General features: G+C 40.0%; 2 protein-coding genes across 2 annotated transcripts; both read left to right on the forward strand.

Moving 5' to 3' along the window:
- Positions 1–16: 16 nt before the first annotated feature.
- LOC116179624 (probable cytochrome P450 6a13) lies at positions 17–2,232 on the forward strand. Its single transcript, XM_031499427.1, has 5 exons — positions 17–314; positions 370–481; positions 534–1,631; positions 1,675–1,926; positions 1,983–2,232. Exons 3-5 carry the CDS (start codon positions 557–559, stop codon positions 2,147–2,149), a joined length of 1,494 nt encoding a protein of 497 aa, XP_031355287.1. The 5' UTR covers positions 17–314; positions 370–481; positions 534–556; the 3' UTR covers positions 2,150–2,232.
- Positions 2,233–8,072: 5,840 nt separating this feature from the next.
- LOC116179736 (glyoxylate reductase/hydroxypyruvate reductase-like) lies at positions 8,073–9,426 on the forward strand. The gene is made up of 6 exons (XM_031499556.1): positions 8,073–8,232; positions 8,291–8,412; positions 8,462–8,651; positions 8,705–8,868; positions 8,919–9,209; positions 9,259–9,426. Exons 1-6 carry the CDS (start codon positions 8,156–8,158, stop codon positions 9,375–9,377), a joined length of 963 nt encoding a protein of 320 aa, XP_031355416.1. The 5' UTR covers positions 8,073–8,155; the 3' UTR covers positions 9,378–9,426.
- Positions 9,427–13,133: the final 3,707 nt, after the last annotated feature.

Here is a 13,133-nt window from a genome sequence, read left to right on the forward strand (position 1 = left end):
GGGAAAAAGAACAAGAACATTTTCTCAATGACCAGGACATGAATTTGATGAATTTTGTAAGATTAAAATAAATTGTCGTTAAAAGTGATTGTAATACTGAGGATCCTTTGATATTTCGTTGTATCGGTTTATTTTATTTGTTTGTCTTCTTATCTCATTCCGTAATGCCTTCATAAACCCATTGCACGCGTTCGAGGAGCGAACCACAAATTAACTAAACTGCGTCTCATTAAAATTTCTATATACCGTTATCATTGTAGATATTGGTAACATGTAATTATATCGCAAATTGCTGACGGCGCTTAGTAATTTTAGTAGGTATCCAGGAATATTATGTACTTAGGTTATTGGCAATTATATTATGCACAGGTACATTACAGAAGAACAATAACAGGCATGCTAAATATAACTTAAGGCTCTCCAAAGTCACTACTTCAAGTTTAGCATTTGAGATATCCCTAATTATAACTGAGGATTCCACGTATGTATCGTATAGGTAACCCAGACCTTGCTTAAGTACCTAACTCTTCCAGTATATTGCCGAACCCAGTGTGCGATGATTGCTTGTATGGGCATTCTATTTACGGTCGCCATAATACTTACAGTGATATACGTGAAATGGAGGTACACGTACTGGAAAAGGAGAAACGTTCCACAACTGTCGCCAAGTTTACCCTTTGGAGACATGGAAAACCCGCTCGCACGTAAACATGGCGTCGGAGAATTGATAGCGGTTTTCTATAGAAAATTTAAAGAAAGTGGCGAGAAACACGCCGGCGTCTACGTTTTTGCATCTCCAAATTACCTACCCATCGACCCGGAACTAATAAAAAATATCATGCGGAAAGATTTCCAACATTTTGTAGATCGCGGATTTTACTACAACGAAAAAGATGATCCTCTAAGCGCCAACCTCTTCAGCATTGGCGGTCAAAAATGGAAGAACCTGCGCGCTAAGCTTACGCCGACCTTCACTTCGGGTAAGATGAAGATGATGTTTGATACTCTGGTGGAATGCACTCATCCAATGGAGGAACTTATGGCAAGTTATTTTGTCAACAAGGAAACGATTGACATTGGAGATGTTTTTTCGCGTTTTACGGCGGATGTTATTACTTCTTGCGCCTTTGGTTTGGAGTGCAACAACTTTAAAGGTGACGATACGAAGTTCCGTGCCCACGGTAAAAATATACTGGCTCCACGAAGCAAAGCAACAACATTACAAGTTTTGTTTGCGGCGGCACTACCGAAGTTGGCTAACAAACTGGGGATAATCTTCATTCCTAAGGAGAGCTCTGCTTTTTTCTTCGACGTTGTTAAAGACACCATTAAGTACAGGCGAGAAAATGGCGTGCAACGCAAAGACATGTTACAAATTTTAATGGAACTTCAAGAATCGAATGTCAACGCATTAACAATACAAGAAATTGCAGCTCAAGCTTTAATGTTTTTCCTTGCCGGTTTTGAAACTTCTTCTTCTACTATGAAGTTTTGCCTTTACGAACTAGCAACCAATGCAGATATACAGGAAAAAGTGCGGGACGAAATTAATCAGGTTTTAAAACAACATGGCGGAAAACTTACTTACAATGCGATCACTGAAATGAAGTACATGGCTCAAGTTATCGACGGTAAGGTCCTTTGCATTAATGATTTAGTAGGTTTCATGTTTAGAGACACTAAGGAAGTATCCACCTCTGACCTTCATAACACGGAAATGCATCAAAGATTACGTTGAACCAAGCAGTGGGGTTACGATAGAGAAGGGCACCAAGGTACACATTCCCGTATTGGGCTTACATATGGATCCGGAGTATTTCCCCGATCCTGAAAAGTTCGATCCGGAGAGGTTTTCCGAAGAGAACAAGCACAGAATTGTTCCCTTCACTTACATTCCCTTTGGCGAAGGTCCTCGCCATTGCGTTGGTGACTATCGACGTCCGTAGTGAAGATGGAATTGTTTAATTTCTTCCCCGTTTTAGGTATGAGGTTCGGAATGATGCAGACCAAAGTTGCTCTAACCTGTTTGTTGAGAACTTATTTATTTACCGTCAGTCCGGAAACACAAATTCCGCTCAAATGGAGTAAATACAGCTTGCTTCTCACAACGGAAAATACAATATGGCTAAACATTGATCGAGTCTGTTGAGTGTTGTTTATTTGTTTCAAGTTTGCCTACAATACTTATTAAAGTACTCGGAAAACGCATAATTAAATATATTCACTCATCAAGCTTATAGTATGACAACTCCTCTACGAGGGGAACTGGAGAGGTTAGGTACAACCCATTGAATTCAGAGCAGGTAGCCGAGCATGGCCTGCCTTTTGACAGCCACACTTTGGCTCCCACGTAATCTTGAATGAGCAAAATATCATGTTCAATATAGAGTCGCTTGATAAGTAAAGAAACGGTCAATTATCTGCGAAAATATACAAGGTATCAAAAAAAAATTATGCAAAAGTCTTCAATGTCTACTAGGCAGTAATAATTTTAATTATACAGGGTTGCTCATAAAGGTGCAGCACACCCAAATTTTGTATATGCATCTGCATATTGTAAGCACCGAAATTCAATCGTTTCCGGGTTATCGAGTTTTAAAAATAAAAGCATTATTTTAAAATTCATTCATTAATAATTGAACAAAAAACAATAATTAATGATTCCAAACAATCTTAAGAAACTTTTCAAGCGGTTTTTTTCAGAACCACAGAATGTTTTCAAAAGAAATTCGTATTGTCATTAATTATTGTTCTTTATTCAATACATTTTATCTTCAAAACTCGATAACTCGGAAACGATTGCATTTTGGTACATGCTTCTTACGAATTATGCCCAGAATTGACAGAAGAATTGAAATATCGAATAATATACACGGTGTTCCATCTAAAAATGCAATATTGTTGTGTCACACCTTTATGACCAACCCTGTATAATTAAAATTACTACTGCCTAGTAGACATTAAAGAACCTGAATTCTTTTGTATAAAACTTTTTTGATGCCTTGTATATTTTCCCCGATAGTCGACCGTTTCCAGACTTATCAGCGACCATGTAGAGACAGGTGCGGCAGGGTGCCGGGTGTGGACCGGTTCTAGCGCTGACGACGCTTCTTTCCACCCCCATTTCCTCGGATCCAGAGGGTTCCCTACCTACAACTGAATCTGGTGGTAAACTCTGCATCGCAACTTTAGTTGGGGAGAAAGAAGCGACGTCCGGTGGAAACAAGGCATGTCGGAGGGCGTTTATTGGCGTTATGGTGGGGAGAGCTCCGTATAATGCTACATTTTCTCTTCAGACAGGACCTCTGATGTGGTGGTTGTGTTGTAAAACAGGGGTGGAATTTGTAAAAGCCGAGGGTTTTTGTGAACTGTTTTAATTATTTTAACTTTTCCATGGTTGTATGTCGCTGAAGTAGGGTCACATCCTAACGATTGCTGGTGTTGATTTGATGAAAATAATAAGGGTGATACTTTGAGCTTGTCGGAATAAAAATGAGTATTTGGGTGAACCGGAGTCAGTCCAATTGCCAAAACCAGCGGGTCCACGTCTTCCTCCACCACGGCAACTTGACCACTTTTAGCTGCCTTCTATATGGCTGTCTGCATCCCCGTACCCCTCAAAGCGTTAATATCATTGTGCTGGAGTTTTGGGATTAGGGCAGCTTTATTACTAACATTTATTAAGAAAACATCTTGTTTGGGGGTGACGGGGAGGTTTTCCTCAACACTGATCTACGCTGTTGCACGGCCATTTTCATCACAGTATAGATTGTATCAAGGTTAAAAGGTGACGCTTTAACGAACGATAGTGGTTTTCACACCTCATTGTGCCATGGGCAGCGATCATAAAAGCTTTCCATCCAGGCATCTGGGGGAGATTTGCGAACACCCACAAAACGTCAGAAGATTCCACCTTTGTGAGCTCCTCACAACTAGGAATTACAGTAAAATCAGCAATTACAGTGTTTTTCAACCCAGGTTGAAGAGGTTCGTAATGTACATGGGACCAAGTGCTTTGCTTGCATTTTAACTATTCCTCCATTACATTCAAGATGGGAGTCTGGAGTGATGGCCTTGATTCCTCCCATGCTGTGTGTTGTGCTCATCAATGGTAGCAACATTGAAATCAGCATTATCGAAGAGGAACTGCATAAATGAGTCAAGAGGAAGTGTGTATCTCCATAAGATGAACAAAAACCCAAACTGTTAATCAGGTTTTTGGATCAGTATATTCTGTGAAGCAATCCCAAATCATCTTGAAGAGGTGAAGTGATGGTGCGAGGCCGAACTACTTTTATTATGGTGTCAGCTATTGAGGTGACCTTTGACCTTTACCTGGGATTTGATTTCAGCAGTATCTTTGCTTATTGAAAACAGAAAACCTTAAAATTTCAGCTTTGTTGCAGGAATGCCGCTGTTACGGTGTTATGTGCTAAAACTATATCGCTGATGGTTTTCATCCCGGAAAAAGGGATGACAAAAAATCGTCCGGCACCTGCTTTGTCGGGGTGACGTGATTTTTGATTAATTTCATGTCAAAGTCATTGGTCACGCCCGACCAGCTGGTCGAGGATTGTTAGTTCTGTGGGTTAATGTCGCCACAAGTGTTACCAACCACAGACAGTATATCTTCCTTTATTATAGCTGCTGCAGCCTGTACTACTCGCACTTGTTCTGCTTCAAGTGTTGATTTTTTTGAAGGTGTACCATGCCTCATTGAGGATTTCGTGTTCCCTTCCTCTGAACAACACAACCGGTGTTCTTTTCTAAGTTTGCATTATGCCGTCCTCATATTTCTCAATCAATTTCTTTCCAACGGCGCGTTTATTGGGGCCTTGATCGGCCCATGATCTCCTCGAAGGAAAACTGGCATTTGTTGTTATTTTTTTCCAAAAAATTACAAATTTCTTCCATGGCGTCTTTGAACGGGTCGGCCTCATTCTCTAGACTGACAAGAGGGGTGTGTGAAGAATGTGAGGTAACAATCTTGATGGTACATTGCCTCACTTGCTACTAAATCGTGACAGACGTATTTGCACTTGCCAAGTGCATTCATCCTTCCTTCCATAACCAGCTTCAGTTCATACCAACTGTTCGAACTTTATACACTGGATACCGTTTTCGAGACTCTCTTCCGTTGCTTTATGTGCTTAAAATCAAATGACTGTTTACTTGCTCCCAAAAAGGGATCCGGTGCCGATGCCCCATCTCTTTGCTTCAGGTATGCCTCAGTAGAGGCCTTGTGTAGTTTTTTTTTTGCTTTTCCATTTTTCCTACACAAACTAGCCCTTTCACACCAACATTCACTTTATCTCCTCCATTGTTCGAGATAAAAAAATCCAAAATGAGGGCCTGTTGCGCACCCCCGACATATGAGGTTTTTGGATTATGTTCAAGAGGAAGGTCCAAAGAACAGTTTGGGCCAAATTGAAAAACTATAAGTTTTTTTTATATGGGGATTTTGGTAGTACCTACTGGGCTAAAAAGAAAAACAAAAGTTAAAACATAAGCAACCTTATACCGTATGCCTCAGGAAGAACGCACCATAGGGAATCAGGATTAATGTATTTTTTCGTGAAGGATCCAGGAGGCTAGAAAAAAATTGGAATAGTACGTTAAGCGCTAAGTTCAAAGGCCTCGCGGATCCTTCGTGAAAAAATACATTGCTGTTTCCCTATGGTGCGTTCTACCTGGGACACACTGTACATGCATTAGGTGGAGGTATCGTAGACACCGCGGATTTATCGCTGGAGCCAAAACAAACTGGAAAATAAACGGAAAAGTAATTCTCTGACCTGGAATAACTAGTACGGGAATTAATAATTAAGAATGTGGAAAAGTTTGGTCTGGAATACAAAGAAATATGGTTCTGGTCGAAGTGATCTGGGAAAAAGTTCTTGGTGAAATACAAAATCGTGCTTTTATAGTGACAAGGAGAAACACAAACAAGTGGAGAATTAATATATTGGAGATAAGGTATACTAAAGTATACATTAATTGGGGACAACAACAGGCGACATCTAACGTAGAAATTAAACAACACTTGATTTCGGAAACGATATCCAACAATTAAGTGCCAATAATTTAAATTAAAAATGTCAGTTTTGATCTCAAAGTAGAATACAGCTTAGTCACGTCCTATTATTGATAAGAAATCCGCCAACTTCTTGCGGAGTGGTAGGAGGAATTAGTAAGTAGGGAGACCGGGAATTTTCCAATGCGCTTTGAACCGTCGGCGTCGTAGGAATCACGTCAAAGGTATTGAAATTGCGGGTAATCAAGCTGGAGATTGTCATCGAAGCGTCGGCAAAGATCGGTTCAGAGTGACTTCAGAGACTTTTAGCAAAAAATAGAAACAGTGCATCAGTAAACAGTTCGGAAGTCGTATTAAATTCAATTCGACGAATCGGCAGCCTAAAAGCAAAAGGTTTGCTCGCACCACATTTAAATCTCGGTAGCAGTCGGTTCGGACTCGCTGGATCAGGTGTCAAGTCAAATGCAGTTAAACACACCAACAAAAACGAAACATCATAAATACAAGTGTAAAACATGATCCCTCAATTCAGTACAAAAGGACATTAAACTCATAAACTCATAAGAAGAGACTCCGTTCCCTGTCCTTTTCCCTCCAGAAGACTCCTTTAAACAGTACCTACAGCCTTCGAATTGATTCGTGGCACTGTGAAGTATGACTTCGGCTAGGGTGAGAGCAGAAACGGATTCAAATATGACAGTCACAGTGGTAGAGGGAGCTTTATTAGTGAGAAGACTAACAAAATATTAAGATTGGATGTAATAAGTTCCTAGTGCCGTCAATGTGTATCAAGAAAACATCTGAACAAGAGTGCGTGAGAAATCATGATGGTCTCTCGAAGTCAATGGAGTCAGGGTCGGCAGTCAAACTGATCCTCGAGAACCTCAACTTGGTTAAAGCTGGAGTGCGAGTGGAACGGCTGATTGGTGACAAAGATGCACAAACTTGAACCGAAAAACTGTTTGACTTCAGAAATAATAGAATTTCTCAAGAGATGTTTTAATAATGCCATCAAGCAGAAGAAAGGGGATGTGGAGAAGGTGATGGCAGCCCTAGTGAATGTTTCAGCACATGCTTTGGTGGGCACATTGCGTGTCCAGTCAACTACAAGTAAAGGAATCTACCAGGAATGCAGCCTCTCTGCGATCCAAGGTTTCGTGCTGATCTAGATGCAATTATTGGAGAGCACGTTTAGGTGGCAGACCAGCTTGATCCATGTGGCTCCTCGCTTCAAAATGGGAGCTTCGACCACATGTGCAACACAACCAAAGAGCAGAAACCAGAGCATTGAAATACAGGATGGCTGTCACGGTTTGCTCCAAAAATCGTGGTATTTATTGACCACTGTGAACGTCTCTTTGAGTCAAAGTGCATGAACTTGAGAAAGAAATGTGAAAGGCGCAGCCGGAAACGCTGTTTGGAGGTACAATATGAATGGCCATCCAAGAGTTACAACTAACAAAAAATAAATGACCAAATAGAAGCATTCCTAATGGAAAATAAAGAAAATGCCCCACCAAAAATAATTCACAGAAACGATGAAACTGACCATCAAAGCTCAACCCTAAGTCATTGTTTTCTGTAATATAGGGTGTCAAAAGCAGGCTTACTCGCATCATGTTCTTTTAATTCCTTTTTGACAGTTGGTTTGTATAAACATTGGTGTTAAAATTGTGGAAACGTTTTACGAACATTGGGGTTACAAAAAACTGTAGCTGATCTGACCCATTTTGACGTAGATGTTTCATCCCGAAATGACGGGAATATAATATAACAATACAACTACCTACTTGTTTCAACGACCCAAAATTGTTATTCAAAAGGGTCACGTTTCGCCCATCCTTAGAAGTCTGCCAAAGGGTCAAGTTTTGTTCAAAATATCTTATTTTCCATGACGCAGCCAAATCATTATTAAAATTTATTCAAATCAGTACCTACTAATTATCTAAATTAAAAATTAAATTGGGAACCCCCATTGTCACTGTAAGTATCTACGACACATCGTTATCGAACATTTTTCTCGTCAATAGATAGATAAGGAAGTACATTCAAACATTCGATTTATTATGTTGAGTGCGTTATTTATGCTAACATTTCATTGCCAGTATACGTGGGAAAGTAATGGAGGAAGTAAAGAAAAAAGTGTTGATTTCCACAAATGATGTGCCCCAAATTGGGATTGATCTCCTGCGAGCTGAGTAAGAATACCTACACTCTTCTTATCTATAGGTGTCAAAAGCATTCGAAAAATTTTAGATACAACACCACCGTAAATGACGTAAATACGAAAGCGTCGCTCGTTGATAAAGTCCCAGGTGTAAGCGCCCTCTTTTGGTCGACCAAAGTGAAATTGGACGTAGACATCCTTAATGCAGCAGGTGGGTCGTACACCTTCCAACTTGCGTGTTTAATCAGAACTGATTTAAGGACCCCAGTTGGAAGTGGTCGCGGCAATGTCCGCCGGATTGGATAACATCGACGTGGAGGAACTGAAGCGGAGGAATATTAAGTTGAGTAATACTCCTGGCGTGTTAAATGCGGCCGTTGCCGATATCGCAGTTCTATTGGCCTTAGCGGCGTCGAGAAGACTACGCGAAGGGCAAATGCACATTCAAAAGTAGGTATATTTGTACAAAGCACGTAGTCAAGTAAAGATTTTACTCCTCGCAGTAACACCTGGGCTCCAAACCTCCGATGGATGCTAGGAAAAGACTTGAAAGGATCCACCGTTGGAATCGTTGGACTAGGCGAGATTGGAAAGGCCATAGTTAAACGTCTCAAAGCTTTCGAAGTTCATAAATTCGTATACTGCGGTCGAGCAGAAAAACCGGAAGGTCTGCGACCGACCTACTGAGTAAGAGTTTGACCTATTTACAATTTGTAGGAAAAGAGCTGGGCGCGGAGTTTGTAACGTTCGATGACCTCCTGAGTCGAAGCGACTTTGTAATCGCATCTTGCCCACTGATGCCCGAAACAAAAGAAATGTTCGACGAAACAGCCTTCAAGAAAATGAAGAGTACGTCGATCTTTGTGAACATCGGAAGAGGAGGGCTTGTCGATCAAGCTGCCTTGGTGAAGGCGTTGAAAGAGAATACAATATTTGCGGCCGGGCTCGACGTGATGGTACCCGAACCACTACCCAGCGATCACGAGCTCGTTCAATTACCAAATTGCTGTACGTAAAACGCGAAAGGAATCATAACAGCTAACTGTTCGTTTTCCAGTCTTGTCGCCCCATCTGGGAAGTGCCACTCAGCAGACACGTTCCGACATGGCAAGATTAGCGGCGCAGAATGTTATTGCGGCGTTGAGCGGGGAGAAATTAATAACCCCAGTGTATTAGTGTTATTACCATTTTGCAGTATTCATTAAAAGTTTACCAAATTAGCCAATCGGCTTCGTTTACCTCAACGTTTGTGCTTTGCGATAATTCGAGCGAGTCGCGATTATTGCGTCGGTTCCAAATCAGTTTTTCTGCTGGGCAACGGATTAGATAAGAATAAGAGTTCGTGATTAAAATGAAGGGCGAGATTCCCCGTCTGCAGTATGGGTGCACTACTGAGGGTTTTCTTAAACTGCTTGAACGCACGGTCATGCTCCGGGTTCCATATCCACTTAGCACTTAGAGTAGTGGGTGGTTTCGATATCTTGGCAAAATCTGCGATAAATCTCCAGAACCACGAACAAGTTTCCATAAAACTTAAAAGCTGTTTCACATGGGTTTCCTTTCGGAGATTGCCCAGGTACTCTACGGATTCTTGACAGAACACGCATTTCTTTCTGTTTAATTTAAATTTGTGCACAGTTAGTCGATCGAAGACCTTCCGCAGACCTTCCAAATGAGATTCAACAGTCGCCGATATTACGGATTAGATCCTCTAAATGAACAATCAAGAATACGCCTTGAAACGATCCATCAGTCGGTGAAATGTAGCCGGTGCATTTTTTAAGCCGAACGGCATGCGGATGAATCTATACATTCAATGAGGTGTTACAAACGCAGTTTTATGTCTGTTGTGGGTATTTAGATGGTTGCCTACTAAGCTGCTTTTTCTACACTACTTGCGCCATCTCTACAGTTAAACCCGTCTGCGCAAACACTTCATTGCATATTCCTGAAGTGATAAAATAAAGATGTGAATCTTTTATAAGAGAAATATAAAGAAATGATTCATCTTTTCAGCTAAGTTAGTATAATTCACTAGCAACTTGCGTAATTAGCAAACTTAATTCCATTTCCAATTACAAATAATTGACAGATAAACACGTAGTTTTACAGTGGTTGAATTTTAATTACTAAAAAGGCACATAAACAAATCTGTAGTTCATAACTTTAATTTAATGAATCCGTCCCTCACTGACCCATCCATCTGTTGCATTTATTCATATCAGATACCCGCAGATTCATATAGGATTATAGCTACTTGCAAATATTATATCTCTAATCCAATTAATTAACTTTAATTGAAAAGAATTTTCCTTGTAGTGAATTATTCATATAGTACCGAATTTAATTAGAAACGGGTATGTTTGGCTACCTCCCGAACGCTTTTTTTATAAGTTAAATATCCATTTCTTAAGAACAACCGAAACAATTAAGCATGCTACAAACGTAAATAAATTTTTCACCTTTATTGCTTTAGTCTCATGACCTAATTCCGTTTATACCCTACGACATAAATTATTAGTTTCTGTGTTTAAGATCGTAAGGTAGCGACTCTGTTTTGGTGTAAAACTGGCTTATTCGGAAAAGGGGCATGTTACGCAATAACGAGGATCTAACATAAATGGGCGTCACAAAAACTTGAAGGGATTTCGTCTATTAACTAACAACAAAAAGCGAGTTTATGATTTTGGACTTTGTTTCCGTCTGTCCGTGTAGTAATCTAAACCAACGCGCGAGATACCACACACTCGCATATAAGCAAACGCAGCCTGCTACAACCGGATATTACACGTTCTAAATTCTCGTGATAGTAAAACACCTGGGTGCCTGAAACCCTGTTAGGTTTCCTCGAACGTAGACAATGGTTCCGAGTTATCCGTCGCGTATTTAGATGGTTGCCTACTAAGCATTTTCTACACTACTTGCGCCATCTCTACAGTTAAACCCGTCTGGGCGTAACCGGCCGGAACCGCATCCGGCTTTTCACTCTTTTGGGCTAGATTTTTTGTTTTTGTATGCCATTTTATGTTTCCCAATAAATTATGAAGCCGGAAGCGAGTTTATACTTGTTCTATTCGTTGACTGAGCCCTTAAATTTTGGTCTAACGCATAAATGGCACTACTCCGATTAACCACGGAAACGCGGACTAGTATTAGGGCCGTTGGAGACTCCACTGGTAGAATAATTATAATGTCTTTTTCATAATAGGCGTGGTTCCACTCAGATCTGCTTTCTACAGAAAGCAAAATTTAAGGCACTCTTTGGCCCTACTGTCAGCAGCAGTAAACTCACCAAAACCAGTATAACTTTCTTTGAAACACTTCATTGCATATTCATGAAGTGATAAAATAAAAATGTGAATTTTTTTATAAGAGCAATATAAAGAAATAATTCATCCTTTCAGCCAAGTTAATATAATTCACTAGCAGCTTGCGTAATTAGCAAACTTAATTCTATTTCCAATTACAAATAATTGACAGATAAACGCGTAGTTTCACAGTGGATGAATTTTTATTACTAAAATGGCACATACACAAATCTGTAGTTCATAACTTTAATTTAATGAATCCGTCCCTCACTAACGCACCCATTTGTTGCATTTATTCATATCAGATACCCGCAGATTTATATAGGATTACAGCTACTTGCAAATATTATATCTCTAATCCAATCAATTAACGTTAATTGAAAAGAATTTTCCTTGTAGTGAATTATTGATATTCGCACTAAATTTAATTAGAAACGGGTATGTTTGGCTACCTCTCGAACGCTTTTTTTACAAGTTAAATATCAATTCCGAAACAATCAAGCATGCTACAAACGTAAATTTTTCGCCTTTATTGCTTTAGTCTCATAACCTAATTATGTTTGTACCCTACGACAGAAATTATTAGTTTCGGTGTTTTAGATCGTAAGCTAGCGACTCTGTTTTGGTGTAAAATTATTCGAAAAAAGGGCATGTTACGCAATAACGAGGGTCTAAGATAAATGGGCGTCACAAAAACTTGAAGGGATTGCGTTTATTAACGAGCAACAAAAAGCGAGTTTATGATTTTGGACTTTCTGTCCGTCCGTCCGTCCGTCCATTCGTCCGTCTGTGGACACGATAACTCACTAATGGTTCCGAATTTTCCAATTCTGTTTTTAGCAATAGGTAAACAATGGTCAAGGGAATAATCGATTAAATTTTGGTCATTATTCGTCAACCGGAAGTTACTTTGTCGCATTTAGCAAGCTTAAATGTACCTACCCTCACTACGATTGCATGCTTGGTTATGTTTTGCAAGTAGGCACTCTTTCTTTAAATGTCCAACATCTTTGCAATACATACACTTCTTTTATTCTTAGCACTTTCAGAGTTTAAAAACGATAACGGTTTGTCGGCCGCAGGATCAAAAATCTCTTTCGCTTTTTCTAAAAGTTTTGTAAATCTATTCACCAAAGCGCGCGTAACCTTTTCCTGATATGTGGCAATGTAAAATACCGTATACCATGTCCGTTCGGATAGCTTACCTGAAGTGTCATTTGGTAATAATAGAACGAGCTTTTCAAATGCATACATCTGTATTTGTCTTTGAGTTCTGTTCACGCGCGAACAACCCACGATATACGCGGTAATCTGGTCTTTTGGGATGAAAAGTGGTTTGCCGCAAATCGACCGCACTTTTCCAGTCGTCTAGGGTTTTTCATACCCCTTGAAACCACGTAGCCGTGAATTCATCTAATAGCGTGTGAAATCCCTTAAGAGCATTTTCGTCCGAAACGCACACGCAATCTTTGTATATTTGCACGACGTCAATAAACGCATTTACGTCGCTGTCCTTGGCTCCGTCAAATCGGGAGAGACATTTTGAAAAGTTGACAATCGTCTCCGCCACAGGCCTATCTACTTAATAGTTTTCGGAATTGTTCATTACTTAACGTAATGGAAG

This window comes from Photinus pyralis, unplaced genomic scaffold (assembly GCF_008802855.1).
Source record: "Photinus pyralis isolate 1611_PpyrPB1 unplaced genomic scaffold, Ppyr1.3 Ppyr1.4_LG8, whole genome shotgun sequence".
Taxonomy (NCBI): Eukaryota; Metazoa; Arthropoda; class Insecta; order Coleoptera; family Lampyridae; genus Photinus; species Photinus pyralis.

Bases quoted from the DNA above. Each gene is read 5' to 3' on its own strand.
- LOC116179624 (XM_031499427.1), top strand. From the start codon at position 557: ATGATTGCTTGTATGGGCATTCTATTTACGGTCGCCATAATACTTACA. The intron at 1,632-1,674 runs GTAAGGTCCTTT...TTTCATGTTTAG, and splicing joins CATGGCTCAAGTTATCGACG to AGACACTAAGGAAGTATCCA. The intron at 1,927-1,982 runs GTGACTATCGAC...TCCCCGTTTTAG, and splicing joins AGGTCCTCGCCATTGCGTTG to GTATGAGGTTCGGAATGATG.
- LOC116179736 (XM_031499556.1), top strand. From the start codon at position 8,156: ATGGAGGAAGTAAAGAAAAAAGTGTTGATTTCCACAAATGATGTGCCC. The intron at 8,413-8,461 runs GTGGGTCGTACA...AACTGATTTAAG, and splicing joins AGACATCCTTAATGCAGCAG to GACCCCAGTTGGAAGTGGTC. The intron at 8,652-8,704 runs GTAGGTATATTT...TACTCCTCGCAG, and splicing joins GGGCAAATGCACATTCAAAA to TAACACCTGGGCTCCAAACC.